The sequence below is a fragment of the Paroedura picta genome, chromosome 3 (genome assembly GCF_049243985.1).
Source record: "Paroedura picta isolate Pp20150507F chromosome 3, Ppicta_v3.0, whole genome shotgun sequence".
NCBI classification, from domain to species: domain Eukaryota; kingdom Metazoa; phylum Chordata; class Lepidosauria; order Squamata; family Gekkonidae; genus Paroedura; species Paroedura picta.
The window spans coordinates 1,246,915-1,270,428 of NC_135371.1; the positions used below are offsets into that span (position 1 = coordinate 1,246,915).

Below are 23,514 nucleotides of genomic sequence, written 5' to 3' on the forward strand. Positions count from 1 at the left end.
TGACGTCTTGTTACTTGGGGGCACCAGTGGGAGGGCTTCTGGAGTTCTGGCCTCACTGGTGGTCTTCCTGATGGCCCCCCGGGTTTTGGCCCCCGTGTGACACAGAATATTGGATTGGATGGGCCATTGGCCTAATCCAACATGGCTTCTCTGGTGTTCTTATGTCTAGGGCAGGGATGTTCTTGGGGCTTGGGGGGCAACAGTGAGAGAACTTCTGGCGCCATGGCCCCACGGATGGAACTCCTGATGGGGCCTGGGTTTTGGCCACTGTATGACAGAGTGTTCGACTAGATGAACCATTGGCCTTATCCAATATGGCTTCTCCTACATTCTTAAGTCACCATGAGTCTCAACTTGAACAATAGACTATAAATGCTACAGACTATAGATTCTGTGAAGGTTCAAGGGGGTGGCAGGTGACAGTGGATGAGCAATTGGGATGTGAGTGTCCTGCATAGTGCAGGGGGTTGGACTAGATGACCAAGGAGGTCCCTTCCAACTCTTTGATTCTATGACTCTATTAAATGATGTACACAAATTATCATTATAGGGGGAAAATATGGCTAAATGCTGCTTTGGGAATTGGGACATCCGGAAGAAGTTCTTGACAGAGCGGTTCCTCAGTGGAACAGGCTTCCTCGGGAGGTGGTGGGTTCTCCTTCCTTGGAAGTTTTAAAGCAGAGGCTAGATGGTCATCTGACAGAAAGGCTGATTCTAGGGACTTAGGCAGATGGTGAGTGGGTGGACAGAAGGGACTGTGTCAGTGCTTTGCTCTTGGGGCCCTTTCTTGCATGCCCAGGGAAATGTCTAGGCCACTCTGGGATTGGGAGGTAAATTTCTTCCAGGCCAGAGTGGCCAGGGATTCTAGTTGGGGTGGTCAGCATCATCCAGGTGTGGAATTGGGGTTACTGTGAGTGGACAGGTAGTTATACATTTCCTGCATTCTGCATGGGGTTGGATTGGATGACCCCAGAGGCCCCTTCCAACTCCATGATTCTACATCCTTCTTCTATTTGCAAAAGAAGTGATGACTGACTCACTGGATGGCAGGGAAGCAGAAGCAGCACCCAGGGACAGGAGGATGCATATTCCTTCTTTCAGAAAAAACAGCCTTCAAATGATTGGTCAATTAAGAGGTCTTTTCAAGGACGGTACCCTAGAGGAAAGAGCAGAAGATCGAAAGGAGAACCAGCAGGGTATAGTGGTTAAGGAGCTTTCATTTGTTTTTGATGTGGGACACATCTTCTGGCGCGCCTCATAAAACGGAAATGTAGACGGATGAGATGTCCGGAGTTCCACCCACGAAGTGCGCCTGAAGGGCCCAGCCAGTGGCCAGGCAGGCCCTTGGGGCCTAGGCAGCTGCTGCATTACCCACGGGGGCTGAGATAGTGGCAAAGGAGCAGGTAAGCGGGGGGTTGGGGGTTGAGGGAAGGGAGTGTGCGTTTGTTTGGGAGGGAGGGAGGGGGGTTGGGAAACCAACAGGTAAGAGGGTAGAATGCGGGGGGAGGGAAGGGTGTCTCTGTATGTCTGTGTGTGTGTGTGTTTGTGAGGGAGGGAGGGAGGGAAGGAGGAGGAACCAAGGTGGCTGGGAAACCAACAGGTAAGGGGGAATGACAGGAGTCTCTGTGTGTGTTTATGTGTATGTGTGTTTGTGAGAGAGGGGGGGGGTCTGACCAGGTAGCCCCAGAGCAGGTATGAGTCCAACATACCCTCTGAGAGTCAGACCACCAGTAAAATTGTTTGCAATTATACTCTGCCCTTCCCCAGAGATTCCAGTCAGCTGTGCAGCACTTCTGGTTTTAGACTATTTTAAATTACGTATCTTAATTCTTAGACATGTTAAATGTATTGGCTTTATTGAATTTTATATTGGGTAAATCGCCCCTTAATAGTAGTATTGAGAGGGGTAGTATATAACTATAAATAAATCTATAAATGAATGAATGAAATCAAGTTCTGTTTTAAGAGAACCGAATGCAGCTGAGAGTCACGTAGCAGGCTATTCAGGGGCAACATTCAAGCAGATGTTTATTTTTATTATTTTATTTATTATTTAGTTCTATCCTGCCACTCCTGCAAACAGCTTGTGGCAGGTCACAGAAGTCATAATCCCCCAATTCTCCCCCCCCCATTAAAACCTATTAAAACCCCAAAACAATCAAATCCAAGCATCTTAGCGGTGATAAACCCCTCCTCCCTACCCAACCACACAGTAGCCAATCTTGAAGGAAGAAGAAATAACCCAATTACCTGGCTTAGCCCGTGATCTTCCTTGCCCTGGCCTCACCCAGGCAGAAGAGCTCTGTCATGCAGGCCCTGCGGCACTGTGACAGCTCCATCAGGGCCCTCAGCTCTCCTGGGAGCTCATTCCACCAGGCAGGGGCCAGGACCGAAAAGACCAAAACTTCCCTTGGGCCAGGGGAAAGGGGGGGAAAGGACATTTCCAGAGCAACACTAGCAAAATATACACTACAGAAGAACTCTACATATTATGTCCTCCTATATGTTCAGAGCTACCCCACTGGCCACTTCTACATCACTGTCTTGTTTCTCCCTATTGAAACAAAGAACATCCCAAGGGTCAGCTCAGGAGGGCGGTCAAAGGCACACCGTTATGATTCGCAAGTCGACAAAGAGCGACGATCCACGCTATGAAGGGAAAGGACACCAAATGGGCAGAGGATCCCTGGGGCTCAGCTAAGCGTCCGCCGTGAACCAACGTGGCCCAACTGGTCAAAAGGGATGGAAGCAAAAAAGAGTTTTAAAACAAAAATCAAAGGCTGAGGCTTCCCTTTCCCAAAACTGTGACAGCACCGGCCAGATATTTCCACAGGGGAGGAGGAGGTGCGAAGACCTGGAGAATGTCTGAGTGAGCCAGTCTCTGGGCTCCATATATTCTCTCAGCTCCATGACGAAGATTTGGTTTCCTTCAATGCTCTGTCCGTTTACAGGGACGGTCACTGAGGTCCCTTCTCCCATTTGACGGCTGATTTATCACCTGAGCCCCCTGAAACGTCTGAGCATTTAGACAACCCCCCTGCGCAAATGCTACGGGCGCGGACAAGGCCGTTCCCCAAAAGGCTGAGCACGTCTACTGTTTCCCCCTCGTGTGAATGAGCAGGTGCCTCATGAGGTTGGAGTGCTGGCTGAAGCCCGATCCACACTCCTGGCACTTGAAGGGCTTCTCCCCCGTGTGGATGAGCTGGTGCCGGAGGAGGTTGGAGTTGTGGTTGAAGCAGCTCCGGCACTCCTGGCACTGGTACGGCTTCTTCTTGTTCTGCGTCCTCGGGCTTCTTTGCGTCTGGCGGAAGCCCGTCTTACATTCCCCGGTCTGCGTGTTTTTGTGTCTCCTCAGAGTTACGCTGTGGCTGAAGCTTTTCCCGCAATCCAGGCACTGAAAGGGTTTTCCCTCCTTGTGGATCCTCTGATGGTTCGTGAGCCGTTCGCTCAGGCTGAAGCTCCTCCCGCACTCCAGGCATTTATATGGTTTTTCCCCCTGGTGGAGGAGCTGGTGTTTCATGAAGTTTGCGTTCGTCGTGAACTTCTTTCCACATTCCAGGCACTCGTGCAGTTTCTCCCCGGTGTGTATTCTGCGATGCATAGCCAGACTCGAGGTGTGTCTAAAGCTCTTGCCGCATTCCAGACACGTATATGGTTTGTCGCCCGTGTGGGTATTTTGATGCATAGTGAGGTTGGTGCTTGCTATGAAGCTCTTCCCACATTCCAGGCATTTGTATGGCTTTTCACCTGTGTGGGTCCTTTGGTGCATAATGAGATTTTTACTCTGAGTAAAGCTCTTCCCGCATTCCAGGCAGGTATATGGTTTCTCCCCCGTGTGAATCATTTGATGTCTGATGAGGGTTGTACTTTGAACAAAGCTCTTGCCACACTCCAAACATTTATAGGGTTTCTCTCCCGTTTGTTTTCTTTGCTGTTGGCTACGGCTGAAGCTTGTGCCAGACTTGTGGAAAAGATAGGGCCGCTCCTTGGCGTGGATTTTTTGATGTCGAACAAGACACGACCTTACGATAAACCTCTTTCCACATTCCAGACATATGTAGGGTTTCTCTCCTGTGTGCATTCTTTGATGCACAATGAGGTATGCGCTATATGCAAACTTCTTTCCACATTCAAAACATTTGTAATGTTTCTCCCCTGTGTGGGTCCTTTGATGCACCCGAAGAGCCGAGCTTTGACTGAATCGCTTCCCACATTCCAGGCAGTCGTACGGCTTCTCCCCGGTGTGGATATTCCAGTGCGCTTTCAGGTTTGGCACGCTGGCAAAGGTCTTCCCACAGGTAGAGCACTCGATCCTCCTCTTTCCTTCCTGTATCGCTCCTTGGTAGCTACCACTGAGGTAAGCAAGTGATGGGCCATCCCTTTTATCCACCTGGTTTTCAAAGTTTACTTTCACTCCTAGAGTCGCATCAGTTTCCTCCAACACCTGACAGGTTTCGTTTTCACTGGCTGTGTCCCAAATCTCTTCAGCTGAAACAGAGAAGTGTGATATAAATTTAAAGAAGAAAAGGAAGATCAAATCAAGAAATGAGTCTAATGAAGCGATTCAGACGGCTGAAACTCTCCAACATTTGGTGGGGAGGAGGAGAGAATTCATATTTACTGTATTTGCTGGCGTATAAGACTACTTTCCCCCCCTGAAAAACATGCCTCCAAGTGTGGGGGGGGGGGTCGTCCTATATGCTGGGTGCACCAACTGGGATAGACAGAGTTGCCCACAGTAGCCTCCCGATGCCCGCCCACCTCATTCTACATGCCATCCAGTATCATGCAGTATCCAGCGCGGCCATGGCGGGTCATCAGCGTGGCTGCGGTGAGCATCAGCAGCAATACAGGGGTGCCAGCCTTTTCGGTGTGACCGGCCCGTTCTGCTTGGCAGGAAGCAGCAACGCTCCGCCCTGCCCCTTGTCTACGCAGAGACGCACTTGTGCACTAGTGCCGGTCATAGGGAGAGGGGTGGGCCGGGTATATAACAAACTCTTCTGAGGGTCTTCTCAGGGGAAGGCCTCGGCCTCTCTGCCCTGTGGCTGGCCCTGCAGGGGAACTGATTGGCCCCTGGGAGAGATGGGAGGCTGGACTGGAGGGACCCCTGGTCTGACCCAACAGGGCTCTTCTGATGTAGGCCTCTGTCTCTCTGCTCTGTTGTTGGCCCTCCTGAAGAACTGGTTGGCGACTGAATGAGGCAGGAGGCTGGACTGGATGGACCCCTGGTCTGACCCAGCTGGGCTGTGCTTATGACCCATGTAGGATAGATGCTAACTGTATCCTCTCTCTCTCTCTCTCTCTCTCCCACTATATCATCATCCTCCCATCTTGAAAAAACGCTCACTTTCATCAGCTGCAGGTTGGAAGAACACGTCCTCAGGCAACGTTTCAGGAGAGGCTTCAAGCATTTCTCCAGCCTCACAGGCTTCCTGGAGAAAGCCTTCCTCTTTGTGCTCGTCTGTCCTGGTCTTTTTCATCCTTGGGAGGCAGAGAAGATGGTCAGAACCCCCAGAATCTCAGTCCCGTCTCCTAAGAGGAGAAGGCTGGGCAGCTGAGAAAGGGCAACAAAATACACAACAACAAGATTGGTAAATACATCCTCCCTCCTCAGACCTCGTGACGGGGGCCTCAGGCACGGGTGGCTTAGAAAGATCCATGGAGGAGCGGCCTTGTCAGTGTGGACATCGTAAGGCAACATGGAGAGCGGGCAGAGGAGAGCAATGCGGATGATCCGGGGCAGCCTGGGGAGCCAGCCCTGAGAGGAAAGGCGGAGGGGCTTGGGGATGTTCCGCCGGGAGAAGAGGAGGTGGAGAGGGGATGAGATTGCTCTCTTGAAGTATTTGAAAGGTTGTCCCTTGGAAGAGGGCTGGGAGCGGTGCCTGTTGGCAGCAGAGGAAAGGACCTGCAGGAAAGGGTTTAAACTAAGGAGGTGGTCAGCCGCCCCTCACTGGCCGTCTTCAAGCAGCGGCTGGACAGATCCTTCTCCTGGAGGCTTGAGGCTGAACCTGCACTGAGCAGGGGTTGGGACTAGATGGCCTCTATGGTCCCTTCCAGCACTAGGATTCTATGAAACAGCACTGCTCAGCGATTCAGCAGGGCACCAAAGAAAGCAGATTCTTTCAAATGCTTTGCTGAGCAGATGCAAGCCAGTTTATCTGAGCAGGTAAATAAATTCTGCTTAACAGCCGGGTTCCAAAAACGGATCTGTCCGAAATGTCAGAGAAGATCCAATAGCAACCAGTGAGTAAAAGGGAAAGGAAGGGAAGGGACGGCCTCTACTGGGATCCTGGGCCTTGGGGGAAGGAAATTGGCCTTCCTAGTGAGCCAAGGCTCTTCTGCACCTGTTTATCCAGAGCTCTAAATTTGTGAATGAAGCCAAGTTCAGCCATCCCCACGCAAGGCAGTCGTAAACATCCCGGGTAGGTTCAAAGGGCCACCAAATGCACACGGCTGGGCAATTACACAATCAGCACAAAGATACACAACCTTTGGCAGGAAATCCAGCCCGAACTGCCTGCTTATGTGTAGCTCTCTGCTTCCAGCTACTCCCCCTTAGCAAAAAACAGTGGTAGCTACATTGCTCCATACCAATCCCCCCCCCTCTGCAAAAGCTTGCTACCCCTCTGTATATCACACTGGATCCAATAAGCACACCTGCTGCTCTCATTCCACACCTGAAATCACTCCGCAAGCCAAGATATGAGGGCAGGTGGGCTCACTTTCTGGCTCTACCTGAAGAAGTGAGCAGTGACTCTCCAAAGCTCCTCCCGGCCACAAATGTTGCCAGTCTCCCAGGTGCTTCTGGACGCTTGCCTCTCCCCCACTGCTGCAAACAGGCAGAGAGGGCCAGCCACCCACCTCCATCTGCCTCAGGGGAAGGCACCACCTTTAGCCATACGGAACGGAATTCCATCAACCTTGCAGGATCTGAGGAAGTGAACAGAGACTCCCAGAAGCTCCTCCCTGGCCACAAACGGTGCCTGTCTTCCAGAGGCTCTTCTCTCCGGCTACGGACGCACTAACAGGGCCAGCCATCCTGAAGCTTTTGGGGGGCTGCATATTAAATGGGGGGGTGATGCCCCTCAGCCCCCTTCTGCTGTGAGGATCTCCCTGCCTCTTCATGGAGGGCAGGATTATCCATTGCAAGCCATTGCTCTCCTTTAATCCCCCTCTCCCACCCCACTTGGCCTCTTCCTGGAGCCCCCCCACCCCGCAAATAGTTCTTCCCCCCTTTCAGCTGCAGGGGGCAAAGGGAAGCTTTTCTCCCCGCCCCCCTCCCAGTTCTGCACCCCCTTCCCTCCCTGCCTGCCTGCCTGCCTTGGGTCTTCCCTTGCACCCCCCCTCCTTTACACCCCTTTTCTCCACCCAGCCCCCCCCCCCACACCCCCGGCACTCACCCGCTCGCCGCCCCCAGCCGTGGGAGCATCCCTGGCCCCGGCTGCCTGGGCTTGGCTGGGAAGCGACGGGCTGGACCCCCCTCCCCTCCTCCCCCCCCCCCCGGCAGGCCCGCCTAGCATCGCAGCTCGCTCGCCTTAACCCTTCAGAGCGCTGGGCAATGGGCGGACCGCTGGGGGGACTGCAACGCCAGGGGGGCTGGCTGAGCAAAGCCCCGCCTTCCGGAGGTTCAGGGATGCCAGCCTCCAGGCGGGACCTGGGGATCCCCCGGAATCGTGCCTCATCTCCAGACTGCAGAGATCAGTCTCCCTGGAGAAAAGGGGTGCTGGGGAGGGTGGATGTAGGGATGCCAGCCTCCAGGCGGGACCTGGGGATCTCCCGGAATGGCAGCTTCTCTCCAGACCTCCTAGATCAGTTCCCCCTCCCCTGGAGGAAGTGCCTGCCTTGGAGGGCCATAGCGTGATAATCCACTGGGGTCCCCCCCCCCGCACCCCAAATCCTGTCCACTCCCGGCTCCACCCCCAAAGCCTCCGGGTATTTCCCCACCCAGGCTGGCCGCCCGATGGTGAGATCCAAAGACCGGGAAAGCACAGAACAGAGCTCTTCAAGTCAAGTCAGACTAACTTGGTTACGTTGATGTAACCTGTGCAGTAGTAGGTTCCTCAGAGCATGTGCAGAGAGCCTTGCAGTTACAGTCCAGAGGAGGAATAATTAAGCCTTCCCAAACCTTCCCTGGACCTGGATTCTGCTGGAGACTGAAAAGACGGATGAGAGTCCAAAAGGTCTGTTCCTGGTCAGTGGATCTGGGCCTCAGTCACCTTCCCCCCCAGGAATGAGCAGGCGGATTTCCCTGCCCCATTATAAAGCCCCGTCTCTGTTACCCCTCAGAGACCTGTAACACACAGTCCCCCCCCCCCCCCGCCCCCATCAAGGACCTGGCAATTGCTCCCAGGACACCAGGACCAGCCTGGCCAAACTGGATTGTCCTTTGTCCCAAAGGATTAACCCTCTGGCCAGGGGGGGGATGGGATTTAATGGGTCGTTAATGGAAGTCGTGTAGTGGTTAAAAGAGCAGCAGTCTGCAATGTGGAAAGCCAGGCTCGATTCCCCACTCCTCCGCATGCAGCTAACAAGGTGACCTTGGGCCAGTCTCGGTTCTCTTAGAGGCGTTCTTACAGAGCAGTTCTCTCAATGGACACTTCAAAAATGTTTGGACTGGACGATTCTGCCCTTTCCCTCTCTCTCCACCAGGCACCTTCTGCGCCAGCAAGCCCCTCAAAGGGTTACAGTGACGGACTTCCCAGGCCTAGAAAGGCTCTGGAGAGGGGGGGGGGGGTTACCTTTCAAAGCGCTTTCCTGTCTGCCCCCACCCAAGGGGGCCTCTCTTTTGCACAGGCTGCTGCATCAGGAGTGGGTGAGTTTGACGGGGGGGGGGGGGAGGAGAATTGCATTGCCTTGAATTAATAATAATAATAATTAAAAAAACATGCAGTCTGAAAGCTCTGCCCATGAGCCTGGGAGTTCGATCCCAGCAGCCAGCTCAAGGTTGACTCAGCCTTCCATCCTTCCGAGGTGGGTAAAATGAGGACCCAGCTTGCTGCTGAGGGGTAAACGGTCATGACTGGGGAAGGCGCTGGCAAACCACCCCGTATTGAGTCTGCCATGAAAACGCTGGAGGGCGTCACCCCAAGGGTCAGACATGACTCGGTGCTTGCTCAGGGGATACCTTTACCTTTACCTTTAATTCACAAGTGCACCTCGCTTATTCCCTGTGGAACCCACGATACAACAGACTGAATCCACATTTGTGCCACAGCAGCAGTGTGAGAGATGCCCCGGATGCAGAGGAACTGGCTCACCGCTGTGTGGGAGAGAATGCTGGACTAGATCAGCGGTCCGCGAGCTTTCGCCCGCTGCGGACCACCGCTCCGGAGTGGGGGGAGAGGGTGGCCCGGCAGGGGCGCAAACGCGCGTGCATGGCAGTCCGCGCATGCTCGTTTGCGCCGCGCCATGTCGGCGACCGCGGCTCCCCCTCCCGGCCCCTCCGGGCCGCCAGCAAATCGGCCGCTAAAGTGGCCAATTAGCTGGCAGCTCGGCAAGCTTCTCTTCCCTCCCCTCCTGAAACAAGAAGCTTGCCGGGCCGCGAGCTAATCGGACGCTTTGGCGGCCAATTTGCTCGCGGCCTGGCGAGCTTCTCGCTTGGGGGGGGAGGGAAGAAGGAGCCGCGGCCCGGCGCCAAGGCCTTCGCGGCCCGCAGGTTGGGGACCACTGATCTAGTCCAACCCCCTGCATGATGCAGGACACTCACAGGCAGAAGCACAACATTACTCTCTCCTCTTGTTTTTCCGGGTGAGGAAAGCAAGACGTGTGAGAAGCAGGGTGGAAGAGGCAAGACAGCTCTAAAATAAAAATAAAATAAAATAAAAAATAAAGTGTGGAATGCCAGTGAGATGCTATAAAACTATCGCGATTGAGCATACAGAGGACATCCTGCTGTTTTGCCCACTGTGCGGAAATGCCCAGCGACAAACTCCTGTCAGCCTCAAGAACTAAGGGAATAATACAGTTCTATAACTCGCAGTAGCCTGTGTTCAAGAACTGGAGACTGCTCAAACACTGATTTGTACCTCAAAGTCTTCAACGCTTCATTCCACCTGACCTTTCCCTGTGTTAAATAAAATCTTAAAATTTTGCTGGACTTTGTTGACATCTCAAGTACCATTCTGAAGGGATTTCAGTAAGGAGATGTGGAATTAGCGTATTTTTCTATTAATTCCGTCCTGGGTCCTGGCTGGGTCAACTGTAGACTTCCTGCTCCTTCAAGCACACTTCCTCCCTGCTCCCCCCCCCCCAGTCAGTCAGTTAGACTGTTAGGACTCTCACTCTCCTCTCTCTCTCTTTTTTTTTTACAAAGTTCTTTCTCTTCTCAATGAAGCTGTTTATTCTTTAAGCAGCTGCTGCTTGGCCCCTCCTTTGCCTATTTGAACTCAGCCAAGGAGAACTTGGGAGTCTTGCCATGAGACCCGGAATCAGATTTCAGAGTATTTGAAGAAGCGTGTGTGCACCCAAAAGGTTGCGCCCAGCATCAGTCGGGTGGGAGGCCGTGTTGGGCGGAAGCAGCAGACCCAAATCTGAGTCCGGCAAGGGCACCTTTGAGACCAACCAAGCTGAATTCTGGGCAGGAGCTTCAGTGGGCTTGCACCCTTTGCCAGGGGGCAGAGGGCCAGGAGGGCCGGTGAGCGGGAATCGCAGTAGAGCTTGTGTGAGAATCCCTCAGATGGGAGGAAGGCAGGATCCGTGAAGGGTTGAGAACGAGGAGCACCCAAATGCCGGAGCTGGAGCACCCATCATCTGCCCAAAGGTCAACAAAGTTCAACAACAGAGGGAGCTCTGACCAAGTGTGCCGGCACCTGCAAGCAGATACCAAGAAGGAAACCTGGTGGGTCTTCAAGGTGCTCTGCAGGGCCAGCATGAAGAAGAGCTCTTCTCTCCCTGAACAGACACCCTGTGAGGTGGGTGTGGCTGAGAGAGCCCACAGGGAACGGCTTCTAACTGGACTGGGACTAGCCCCAGGGCACCCAGTCGGCAGCACCTGGGGAAGGAGTGCGGAATTGAACCCGACTCGCCAGAGTGGAAGTCCACGCTCCTCACCACCACGCCAAGCGGGTGAAGCGGCTAACAGCGGCAGCTTCTAAGCTGGCGAGGCAGGTTTGTCCTCCACATGCGGCCAGCTGGGTGACCTGGGGCTAGTCCCAGTCCCCTTAGAAGCCGTTCTCCCAGGGTGTCTGCTGTGGGGAGAGGAAGGGGGAGGGCTTTGTAAGCCGCTTTGAGCCTCCTTCGGGGAGCGACGAGGGAGCTCTAAACCCGCCTCTTCTTCTTCCTTCTCTCTCTCTCTCTCTCTCGCTGCAGAAAGGAACTGGGGGGGGGGCGACGTGGGGGGGCGTCTTGGGGGGCTGCCCCCTCCCTCCCTCCCTCCCTCCCTCCCTCCCTGGCTGGCGGGGGCGGGGCCGGGCCCTCCTCGAAGGGTTAAGGCGACGGAGCGGCGCTCCTAGACGGGCCGGCGAGGAAGGAAAAAGGGAGGGAGGGAGGGAGGGAAGGAGGGACTCCCGGGCCGGGCCGGGCTGCGGCGTCGGGGGGATCCGGCCGAGGCTGGTGGGGAGCGGGTGAGTGGGGGGGGGAGGGGGCAATGCAATGCAAGACCCAAGGCGGCAGCGGGGGGGGGGAGAGAAAAAGACCCCCCCCCCAGTTTGCTCCCTCCTTCCCAAGGGTGGTTTGCGCCGCCCCTCTCCTTTTGCAGCCTGGGGGGGAAGGAGGGATCAGAGCGGTGGGGGGGGGGTCAAAAGAGGGCCGAGGCCAGCGCCCCCCTTCCCTCCCAAGAAGAAGAAGAGCTGGTTTTTATACCCCGCTTTTCACTCCCCGAAGGAGGCTCAAAGCAGCTTCCAATCACCTTCCCTTCCTCTCCCCACAGCAGACACCCTGGGAGGGAGGTGGGGCTGAGAGAGCACCGAGAGAACTGTGTTGTGAGAACAGTTCTAGCTGGACTGGGACTAGGCCAAGGTCACCCAGCTGGCTGCATGTGGAGGAGGAGCAGGGAAGCCAACCAGGTTGGCCAGGTTAGAAGGTGCTGCTCTTAACCAGGACACCAAGCTGGCCCTGAAGGTGTGCCCAGGTGGAGCAAGAGGCATTTAGAGCCCCGGGGCAGGAAGGAAAGAATCGCCTGCCCTCCTCCCACACACACACTCACACACACAGGAACCAGGATCCCTGACTAGTCTGGCCTTGTTTGTTTTTTTAATTTATTTAACATTCAGCCTAAAATCATGATTGGGTTTCATGGGTTGGGCTTCATCACAGTTGCCGTGGAATATTTGCAGTATCTGCTTTGCGTTTGCTTTGGATCAGGGTGGCTCTTTATTGGGAGGGGGGCGAATAAATCAAGAGAGGGGGCCGGGCTTCTCTCAAGACGGAGGAAAGAGCCCGAGTCCAGGAGCACCTGAAAGTCTGACAAAATTGGTGGCCGAGAGAGGCTTCCAGTAGCCACTACTTCAGATCACACAATGACAGCTCATCTCCAGACTGCAGAGATCAGTCCCCCTGGAGAGAGTGCTTGCTTTCTGCCCCACAGGAATTCAGGGGTGCCAGCCTCCCTCCAGGAGGGACCTGGGAATCCGCTGGAAAGACTTCCCTGAGTCCTTCCCGGCCCCAAATCCTGCCCACTCCCAGCTCTGCCCCCAAAGTCTCCAGGTATTTTCCAACCCAGAGCTGGCAAGTTCTGTGAAGTCACAGCCTGCTGGGGGAGAGAAGGGGCTGCCCTGGCCTGCCTCTGCAGGGGGGGGGGGTCTCCCACCCAAGTATTCACCAGGGCAAGTCCTGCTTAGCTTATGGACACGGCTGAGCTCAGACTAGGTAGAGCTGGACAGGCTGCACCTTCAGGAAATTCCCTCTCCTCAGGAGACACCAGGGGAAGTGTGGTGCGTTTTCTCAGCATTGGGCTTTCTTCTGTGTCATAGAATCATGGAAGGGGCCTCCAGGGTCATCCAACCCCCTGCACAATGCAGGAAATTCACTTGCATTGACCACGCCCAGATGGTGCCCCTCCGGAACCAGGATCCCTGACTAGTCTGGCCTGGAAGAAATTTGCTTCCCGGCATGCAGGAAAGGACCTGACAAGAGCCAAGCACCGACACAGGCCCTTCTGCCCGCCCACTGCCAATCCGCCTTAGTGCACCTTGTCCTTCTCACGTTTGCGGGTCCTGACAGTCTCCTCTGCCTCCTCCCACCCCAGGTGAAAGGACCATGACTGAGATGAAAGACGAGGACTCCCTACAGGAAGGCCCTGAGCCGGGAGACATGCTGGAGGCTTCCCCAGGAAGGTCGCCCGAGGACATGTCTGAAGAAGGTGAGTTTGTTTCTGAATGGGAGGATTTAAACATCAGAAGCACCCTACTGGATCAGACCAGTATTCTGCTTGGGAAACATTGATCTGAAAGAGCTTTCTGGTGCTGCATCAATCCAAAAATGACCCCCACTGATCTTCACATTACTTGCATACACGTCATTCCTGATATCTGGCTACTAAATACCCCTTCAAGATGTAAGGGCCACTTCTTGAAAACTTATTATCTGCTACAAACTTACATGTCCTTCTTCTGAAGGCCTCAGCCTCAATGCCATGAGATAGAGCCTCCAGAGGAACAGGTTGACCAGTGTGTGAGGCAAGAGGCTGGACTAGATGGACCCTCCCTGGTCTGATCCAGCAGGGCCTCAGCCTCTACACTCTCCTGTGGGTCCTCCAGCAGGACTCTGTTTATGTCCTTAGGAAGGCCTCGGCCTCCCCGCCCTGTGGCTGGCCCTCTGGAGGAACCAGTTGGCCCCTGGGTGAGACGGGAGGCTGGACTTGATGGACCCTCCCTGGTCTGATCCAGCGTGGCCCTTCTGATGTTCTAAATCTGAAGTATTCAAATTGCTTGATATTCGAGATTTCACAATTTGACGTTCCATTTCTTCTTTTATTTAATTTTGGGATTCTCCGTTTCCACAGGTGATGGATGGGACTCAGATAATGAAAACGAAGCACATCACATGTTGGAGGAAGGCGATGCCCATCTAGAGCTGAAGGAGAATTTTGGGCATCCTGACGCCCCCCAAAGGCAGGAGGGAAACCAGCTGGATACAGGATGTGGTCAATCCATCCCTTATCGTAGTGATAATTACTATGAAGCCCTTAAGGATGGAAAGAGGCGGGTTGAATGCTCTGCCTGTGGGAAAACCTTTGCTAGCGTCCCAAACCTCAAAGCACACTGGACCATCCACACGGGGGAGAAACCATACGACTGCCTGGAATGTGGGAAGAGATTCAGCCAAAGTTCAACCCTGAAGGTGCATCAGAGAACCCACACCGGAGAGAAACCCTACAAATGTCCAGACTGTGGAAAGAGTTTTATTCTGAAGTCAAGCCTGACCGTGCATCAGAGAACCCACACGGGAGAGAAACCGTATGAGTGTTTTGAGTGTGGAAAGGCATTTGCATACCGGACCTACCTCATCGGGCATCAAAGAACTCACACAGGAGAGAAACCCTATAAGTGTTTTGAATGTGGCAAGGCTTTCTCGTACAGTACCTACCTCATTGTGCATCAAAGAATCCACACAGGAGAGAAACCCTACAAATGCCTGGAATGCGGAAAGAGCTTTTGCATGAAGTCCAGCCTGACGGTGCATCAGAGAACCCACACGGGAGAGAAGCCATATAAATGCGTAGAGTGCGGAAAGAGGTTTCCTGAACGGTCACATCTGATTCGCCATCAAGGGATTCATGTGCGGGAGCGAACGTTTCATTTCTACCAGTCTGGGCAGGGCTTCCGGCAGAGCGTGCCACCAAGAAGCCACAAGGGCGAGAAACTGTACAAATGCTTAGAGTGCGGGAGGAGCTTCATGCACAGTACCAACCTCATCAGGCACCAGATAACCCACACGAGCGAAAAATCGTATAAATGTGTGGAATGTGGGAAGAGTTTCTGGCAGAGCACAAACCTCATCATGCATCAGCGGACCCACACGGCTGAGAAGCCGTACAGCTGTCTGGAATGCGGGAAGAGGTTCAGACAGACCTCGAGCCTCGCCATCCACCGACGGATCCACACCGGGGAGAAATTATACGAATGCTCGGAATGCGGAAAGAAGTTCACGACCAACGCAAACTTCATGAAACACCAGCTCCTGCACCAGGGGGAGAAACCATACAAATGCCTGGAGTGCGGGAGGAGCTTCAGCCTGAGCAAACGGCTCTCTGACCATCAGAGAACCCACAAGGAGGTGAAGCCCTTTCAGTGCCTGGATTGTGGGAAGAGCTTCTGCCACAGCATAAGCCTGAAGAGGCACAAAAATATGCAGACGGGGGAATGCAAGAAGGGCCCCAATCCGATGCAGAGCGATAAAAAGACGCAAGCCAAGAAGAAGCCGTACCAGTGCCAGGAGTGCCGGAGCTGCTTCAGCAACAACTCCAACCTCCTCCGGCACCAGCTCATCCACACGGGGGAGAAGCCCTTCAAGTGCCAGGAGTGTGGCTACGGCTTCAGCCAGCACTCCAACCTCATGAGGCACCTGCTCATTCACACGAGGGGGAAACCGTAGGCACGCTCAGCCCTGGCCGTGAATAAAGTATTCTCGTGGGTGGGCCGTCAAAAGGCTTAGGCTGTTTGGGAGCTGGCGTGATAAATCAAGAGTGAAATGTGAGAACTGACATCAGAGACCATGCCTGCAACAGCTTTGGTAGAACCCTCACTTCCCGTCAAGGAGGCCCTACCAGAGAGAATTTGTGTCATGCAGAGATCTGCTCATTCCAGACGTCGTCCGGATCCTTGTGTCTCAGTCCCCGTGGAAAGACCAAGCGGTTGTTCTCAATATTCTGACAAGGAGGAATCTGCATGATCTAGCGGAATATGGCAGTGTCCTGCAGGGGGCACCAGAGGAGCTGTGTATTTAGCATAATTAGAATAGGAACTTCCTGATGTTTTTTTTTAAATGTCTCTTCCCGTGTTCTGATTGGCTCAGTGGAAGACTTCCTGCTCCTTTGAGCACACGTCCTCCCTGCTTGTCTGCAGAACACAAGCAACAGAGAGAACGCAGAATTAATAACAAAACAGAAGAAGAGTTGGTTTTATACTCTGCTTTTCACTACCCAAAGGAGTCCCAAAGGAGCTTACAATGGCCTTCCCTTCCTCTCCCCCACAACAAACACTGTGTGAGGTTGGTGGAGCTGAGAGAGCTTGGACAGAACTGCTGTGTGAGAACAGCTGTAACAGGACTGTGACTAGCCCAAGGCTACCGAGCTGGATGCATGTGGAGGAGGAATGAGGAATCCAACTCCAGATTAGACGCCGCTGCTCTTAACCACTACACCAGACTGGCTTAGTTAGACTGCTGGTACTGTCTCTTTGTGTCCCTGTACAAAGTTGTTTCTCTTCTAAATAAAGGCTATTTTGTTCTTTTAAGCTGTCTGGTGTGATGCTCCTCTCTGCATATTTAAGCTCTGCTAACACATCCAGTGCAAACTTAAATGGACTCCGGGGAATGGTAGAGGACAGGAAGGCCTGGAGGATCATTGTCCATGGGGTCGCGATGGGTCGGACACGACTTCGCACATAACATAACATAACATAACACATCCAGGAGTGTTTTAAGGAAACACTCGTTGCCTTTTGGGCGACGTACTCTCAGCATTCACCCGCCAATTCTTCGTTCTTTCATTTTCTAGCTGTGGAAATCACACTTCTTTGTCTTTTGCCGCAGGCTGTTGTGCCGGGACCGGACAGGCTCAGCTAGTAGGCGGTGGGGGTGGGGGTGGGGGTGCTGGCACAGAAGTGGTTAAAGAGATATCTCTGAAAACTGAAAATATTACAGGAAAACGTGTTTTTGGAGAGTTAACACGAACACATGGAACAGCCTTCTACTGAATCCTGGCAGGGCCTCAGGCCGAGGTCTTTCCCATCATCCCCTGCCTGGTCCACCGAGCATATGGCTGAGGCCCAAGCAAGAACACCGTAGCATCAGGACCCCCCTCCTCTTGACCCCCCCCCATCAGATGTAGGGACCCGAGAGAGGAGATAAGGCTGGCTCATGCCCTCCATACCTGGATTGGAACATTGTATTTTGTCTTAATACTTTAAGGTAGTCTTACATTGATCTGTTTTTAACTAATGGTCAAGTCTTTACATGTTGGCAACTGCCCCAAGACTGACTAGAAAGTCTCCTTGAGTGAAAAGAGGCTGGATGACCAAGCTCATTTCCCCGAGGAGCTTTCCTGAGTCACGGGGCTCACTTCTTCAGATACGGTGAGAACGGGAGTCCATCTACCTTGGAGAGCAGAGAAATTTCAATGCCAAACGAGCATAGCAGGTGAATGACTACAGCAGGCATGGATTGGATTGGGTGTGCATGGAGAAATCAGCATTGGTCATGAGACAGGAAACTGAGGTCTTGATTCAGTCCAGGAGGATGCTTTGTCCCAAATATCATCATCTGTCAAAATTCAGCCGTCTCTCTTTCTAAACTGGGCGAGAGCTCCGTATAGTGGATAAGAGCAGCAGCCTCTCATCGGGAGAGCCCGGTTTGTGCCCCACTCCTCCCCCCATACAGCTAGCTGGGTGACCTTGTTATGGTCACAGTTCTCTTAGAGCTGTTCTCACAGAGCAGATCTCTGGGAGCTCTCTCAGCCCCACCTACCTGACAGGGTATCTGATGCGGAGAGGAAGCATAGGGTGTTTTTAAACCGCTTTGAGACTCCTTCGTGTAGTGAAAAGTGGGGTATAAAACCAGCTCTTCTTCCTTCCTAAGAGAGGCAGACGAACTGACCAATTTCCTCCGGTGAGAAAGTGACGCCGGCAGGGAAGGAGGGAAGGAAAGCGGGAGCAGAATCTGAGCCCTGCGGGGAGGAGGAGGAGGAGGAGGAGATGATCCGGAGCAAGGACCTGGAGGCGAGGGCGGGCGGGCGGGATGCGGGGCCCCTCCGAGGCAAGGGGCGGCTGGGGGTTCCTTCCCTGGCAGGGGGCGAGCCCGGGCGCTGCAGATTGCAAAGCCAGCCCAGATGCGCGCGCGGATTGTCCTGCGGCTCCCAAAGGGTTAAAGGGATCGCATGGCTTCCTAGAGAGGGCTTCAGGGCGGGGCCCGGGCGATTCCGCTCCCACCCCCCTTCCTGCACGGAGAGCTTTGCCGCCCTCGCAGCCCGGCGCCAGATCCCGGATCCCGCGATCCCAGCGGAGCTGCTGATCTCTGCAGGCTGGAGACGGTCCCGCCCCCGCCCCTCTGGGGATGCAGCGGGAGAGAGAGAGCGGCCGGATCCCGGATCCCGCTCCCTCCCCCCTCGGCCAGGGAGTCACCCGGAGGGATCCAGGACCGCAGACGCGCGCAAGGGGTCAGGATCGCCCTGCAAGGTGGGCGGGGGGGGGGGCTTGGCAGGGGTCCAGGCACACGTGCGGGAGGGGGAGGGTCTTGGTCCTGGTTTATTAGACTGTTATTTATCTGGTTCCTTGGTACCGGATTGGGGACCCAAAAGCGTTTTGCGTCCTGCTCCGATTTATCCTCCCAGCATCCCTGCGAGGTAGGCTGGGCCGAGAGTGCGCGAGCGCCTTGGTGCGCAATGGGCGTGTTCGCTCCTGCACAATAATGCCCTTTCAGCGCCCTCCAGCGACCCTCCTCAGGGCACTTCCGCATTTCGCATGGCCGTCGCAAAGGGCCTTGAAAGTGCCCATTAAATAATGCACTTTCGGTCCGTTCTCGATGGCCTTTGCAGCTGCACTTTACTGGGGGGGGGTGGCAGAACCCCCAATCACTGGATTGGGATGGGCTGATTTTGAGGGCGTGAAAGTTCCCTGGGACTGGCGGAGGGGGGATTCGAACCCGGCTCTCTCAAATCCTGGGTGAAAACTGTCTCCACAGCGCTGTGCCGCCCCTTGACCTGAGGAGCTCACAGCACAAAAAGTATTGAGGGGGGTGCGGCCCTAAACGCCCCCCCTCCCCGGTCAGGGCTCCTGGAGATTGCCCCTGGGCAGCCTGGTGGGACAGGGGCCTTCCTGACCACCAGCATAGTTAGAGCAGGCTTTCTGCACTTGGTTGCCATGGAGAAATGCCTGACTTCAGGCCTGGAGAAACCCCAGAAGGGGCAGAGCTGTGGCCACGCCCACCCGGGCCCCTTTAGGCCCATCACTGGCCAGTGGGGGGGGGGGTGGGTCTTTGATAAATGCTCAATAATTTTAAAAATACATTAAGACATAAACTCCCACCCACTTGGGAAACCCTCCCAGGGCTGTCAGGGAATCCCCTGGTTGGGAAGGCCTGGGTTAGAGGGTCAGACTTGCTTCTGGGAGATCCTGGTTCGAAATCCCCCTTGCCATGGAAGCCTGCTGGGGGAGCTTGGGCCAGCCTCACATTCTCATTCTAACCTACCTCCCAGGGTTGTTGTGAGGAGCCACTTTGGGTTCCCTGTGAGGGGAAAGGCTTGGAATTGGCTATAAAGCTTGCCTACAGTTTGCCCCCAAAAGATGGAGCAGGAGTCCATTGGTAGCGATTCGTGACGAGATGGAGCAGTGATGCTCTGGGGCAGGGAGGCTCTGCTTCCTTGGTGCTTGGTGTCGAGGGGGGGCACAGGGGGAGGGCTTCTGTGGTTCTGGCCCTGCCAGTGGATCTCCTGATGGCCCCTGGTCTGGGCCAGTGTGAGACACAGAGTGCTGGACTGGTGGGCCACTGGCCTACCCAACACGACTTCTCTTCTGTTCCTTTATGACACCATGACTGCTCTCACTATTGCTGTTTTTTTGTTTATTTGTGCTCCTTTATTTATTCATTTCCTCAGCCCAGCGTAGCCCATCTATTTCCCCTTGTCACCTGAAGAGGGCAGGAAAATCCAGATTCCTGTGCCTTTCTCTCCTCTTTCAGATCATCTGTGACTTCCCCCCTTCTCCTTGATACTCCCAGCAAATGGGAATATCTTGCTTCTTCTTTCAGGTCTGGAGTCTTTGAGGTAGGTGGGCGGGCCTTTTGCCGAGGAGGTGAAGAGCCCTCCGGATCAGCACTGAAAAGCCACGATGGAGATTGAAAGGAACGTTGCCTTTCTGGGTAATGCTTCTTTTCTCCCTTGCTCACATTTATTATTATTATTAGTAGTAGTAGTAGTAGTAGTAGTAGTAGTAGTAGTAGGAGGAGGAGGAGGAGGAGTAGACGACTGCCCCTCACTACAAGTGGACTCAGGGTGGTTTACTAAATAGTAAAACAGTCATAGTCAAAATTGAAAACATCCCACCTTTAGAACTCCCAGGCCAACCCCACCTGGCCTACAGATTGGCTATTGGCCAGGAACAAATGACCAGCCGGAAAAGGGGGGGGGATGGCCCGAGAGAGAGAGAGAGAGACCGGAGGCCTACCTGATGTCCAGAGGCCTGGTGGGAGAGTGCTGTGGAAGAGCAATAGCTCCATCAGGGCCTGGATTTCAGACAGCCGTTTGTTCCCCCAGTCTGGGCCAGGGCCAGGTGGGTCTCTTTGTGGCCAGGGGTCACCAACAATGGGCACTTGATGGACGCCATGTTCTCTGGGGGAGAGAACCTCAAGAGAGAGACGGATGCCGTCTGTGTGTGTGTGTCTCTCTCCCCAGCTTATTGCTGATGAAGTTAAACCAGCCTCAGGGTCAGACTGGTCTTTTTTTACTGGCATTTTTTGGTTTGAGTCTATTGGAACTGAAAAATCCAAATACTACCCAGGACCAGATTAGAGTGCAGGATGCGAGGACCTAGCAGAGCCAGGTTCAAATCTCCACACTCTGCCGTGATGCTTTCGGAGTGATCTGGGGCCAGCTGTGCTCTGAGTGGTGAAGGGATGCGTGGGGCGGGGGGGGCTTTTTCTCCTGCTCCCACAAAGCTAGAACTTGAGGGCCTCCCATGAAGCTGATGGGCAGGAGGTTCAGGAGGGACAAAAGGAGATACTACTTTACACTAAGGCTGTGAATTAAAAAAAACAAACTGGTAACTTTGGATTTGGGTCTATTGGGCCCCCTCAAAATTTGGGAATTCTGAAAAATCTGGGACCCAAATACTGGCATGTGGATCTGGGATCTTTCAGAAGTCCCCAGTTTTTTCGGACCCAATAAACCCAAAGTGAAATATGCAGGTAAAGAAATGCCCACCTGGTTCTGGGCCAGGAGGGGCCAGGCCAGGTTGCTCTCTCCGTCCCCGCCTGGTTTAAAGCAGGCAGCCGGAGAAGGAGCCATCGACCGCTATGGGGGTGAGGAGCTCCGATCTTGGGCTGGCTTCATTTGCAGCTCGGTTTAACCCAGCTGGAGGGGACGTCAGCCACAGCCAAGGGGGCAGGGCCTCTCAGCTGATCAAAACTACGTTTCATCAAGAGAATAACTTTTGACCCCTTTCTCTATTCCAGGAGTGGACGGCCACCCCAGAGGCCTTGAAGGGAAAGCAGGAAGAGTCGGGGATCTGGAGGTGGAAGAGAATTCAGGGCACCAAGCAGGACCAAAGGTGCCGGTGGCAGACCATCTGGCCTCTAGTGGACCAGCCCTTGAAACCGCGTCACAAGAAAAGCAGGCAGAAAAGAGAAGGAACAAGTGCCCCACATGTGCCAAAACCTTCAGTAAGGAGTCAAATCTCAAGAGGCACCAGAGAATCCACACGGGGGAGAGACGGTACGCGTGCCCCGAGTGCGGGGAAACCTTCCGTCAGACGTCCAACCTGGTCAGGCACCAGAGAATCCACACGGGGGAGAAGCCGTACACTTGCCGGGAGTGTGGGCGGGGCTTCAGCCGGAGCGCAGACCTCACCTGCCACGGGAGAATCCACACGGGGGAGAAGCCGTACAGGTGCGCCTTCTGCGGGAAGAGCTTTGCGGCGAAATCCAGCCTCAACGGCCATCACAGGCTGCACACGGGAGAGAACCCCTATAGGTGCCTGGAGTGCGGGAAGAGCTTCAGGTGGAGCACGCACCTGATCAGGCACCAGAGCGTCCACACGGGGGAGAGGCCCCACCTGTGCTTGGAGTGCGGAAAGAGCTTCAGTGACAACGGAAACCTCCTTTCTCATCAGAGAATCCACACCGGGGAGTGCCCGTTTAAGTGCGACGAATGCGGAAAGAGCTTCCAGATGAGCGCCTCGCTCAGTTCACACCAAAAGATCCACGCGGGTGTGAGACCGTACCGATGCTTGGAATGTGGGAAAACCTTCAGCCACCACGGGAATCTTACCTCACACCAGAAGGTTCACACTGGAGAGAAACCTTACCAGTGCGCCGAGTGCGGCAAGAGATTCAAGGTGAGCACGTCCCTCACTTCACACCGGCGACTCCACACGGGAGAGAAGCCCTATCGGTGCTCGGAGTGTGGGAAGAGTTTCAGCCACAGCACGGGTCTGACTTTACACCAGATAATCCACACCGGGGAGAAACCATTTAAATGCCTGGAGTGCGGGAAGAACTTCAACCGGAGCACGACCCTTAATTCACATCGAAGAACCCACACCGGGGAGAAACCTTTTAAATGCCTGGAGTGTGGGAAGCGCTTCAGCCGGAGCACGACCCTTAATTCACATCGAAGAACCCACACCGGGGAGAAACCCTACCAATGCTCAGACTGTGGCAAGCGTTTCTGTGCCAAGTCCAGCCTTAATGAACATCAGAGGCTGCACACGGGGGTGAAGCCATATAAATGCTCGGAGTGCGGGAAGAGCTTCCTGTGGAACACGCACCTTATGAAGCATCAAAGGATCCACACGGGGGAGAAACCCCACACGTGCCTGGAGTGTGGGAAGAGCTTCAGCCAGTGCACGACACTGACTAATCATCAGAGAATCCACACTGGGGAGAAGCCATACAAGTGTCCTCAGTGTGGGAAGAGCTATCGGTGGGGCACCAGCCTCATTACGCACAACTGCCTGCACACAGAAGGGGGCAGGGGGGATGCTCAGAGGGGGGAAAGGGACCCCCTAGGTGCACGGCCCTTAGTTCTCATCAAGGAATCCACTCAGGGGAAAAACCTTGTCAGCCTTTGGAGTGTGGGAGGGGGTTCAGGGGGAGAACCGGCATGACTTCACATGGGCAGCTGTTTCATTCCCCCATCAGTTTTTGTTGCAGGGGGGGAAAAACGACCCTTGAAAAAATTTTAAGCGTAAAAATATTATTTTATCATGAGCTTTCAGAGGATCTCTTCAATGGGGTGGATCCTCCCAGTTCACCAAGTAAAGCTTGAAGGCCTTCGGGCAAATCAAGTCCCTGTTCCTTGGAGGCTTGTTGGACCATCCAGATGTCCGTGGACTACAATGCCCATGAGCCCCTGCCAGGGGCTTATGGGCATTGTAGTCCACGGACATCTGAAGAGCCACAGTTTGGGCATCCCTTGTATGGTGCCTCAACTGGATTTCCATGCCGTTTTTTTTTTTTTTAAGGATAAAATGGGACATGTATCAAAACATGTGCATCTTGTGAACTGTTTGTTGGCTGCTGTTTTTATAAGTTACTTTGCAAAATCTACCTTTTTTAACATAAAGAATAAACCTTGAACACCTGCATGGCAATTCCGTCCCTGTCTTCCCTTAGGTCCACAAATGTTCCTGCACACAGGAATCCTAC

General features: G+C 54.1%; 2 protein-coding genes across 8 annotated transcripts; one reads left to right on the plus strand and one right to left on the minus strand.

The window, feature by feature from the left end:
- Positions 1-2,469: 2,469 nt before the first annotated feature.
- On the minus strand, positions 2,470-7,475 carry LOC143834051 (uncharacterized). Of its 4 annotated transcripts, none has more exons than XM_077330593.1 (3): positions 7,401-7,475; positions 5,348-5,481; positions 2,470-4,488 (listed from the first exon to the last, which is right to left on the minus strand). In XM_077330593.1, exons 1-3 carry the CDS (start codon positions 7,427-7,429, stop codon positions 3,092-3,094), a joined length of 1,560 nt encoding a protein of 519 aa, XP_077186708.1. In that variant the 5' UTR covers positions 7,430-7,475; the 3' UTR covers positions 2,470-3,091. The 4 variants fall into 4 exon arrangements, with proteins under 4 accessions (XP_077186708.1, XP_077186709.1, XP_077186710.1 ...); XM_077330594.1 differs by lacking the exon at positions 7,401-7,475 and adding an exon at positions 6,678-6,897; XM_077330595.1 differs by lacking the exon at positions 7,401-7,475 and adding an exon at positions 6,736-6,844.
- Positions 7,476-11,486: 4,011 nt separating this feature from the next.
- LOC143834031 (uncharacterized) lies at positions 11,487-23,459 on the plus strand. 4 transcript variants are annotated; one of them, XM_077330547.1, is made up of 4 exons: positions 11,487-11,561; positions 13,184-13,297; positions 13,940-15,275; positions 21,551-23,459. In XM_077330547.1, exons 2-4 carry the CDS (start codon positions 13,195-13,197, stop codon positions 22,971-22,973), a joined length of 2,862 nt encoding a protein of 953 aa, XP_077186662.1. In that variant the 5' UTR covers positions 11,487-11,561; positions 13,184-13,194; the 3' UTR covers positions 22,974-23,459. The 4 variants fall into 4 exon arrangements, with proteins under 4 accessions (XP_077186662.1, XP_077186659.1, XP_077186661.1 ...); XM_077330546.1 differs by lacking the exons at positions 11,487-11,561; positions 13,184-13,297; positions 13,940-15,275 and adding exons at positions 18,179-18,310; positions 19,900-20,010 and having other exon boundaries at positions 21,322-23,459; XM_077330545.1 differs by lacking the exons at positions 11,487-11,561; positions 13,184-13,297; positions 13,940-15,275 and adding exons at positions 18,180-18,329; positions 19,900-20,010 and having other exon boundaries at positions 21,322-23,459.
- The last annotated feature ends 55 nt before the right edge of the window (positions 23,460-23,514 follow it).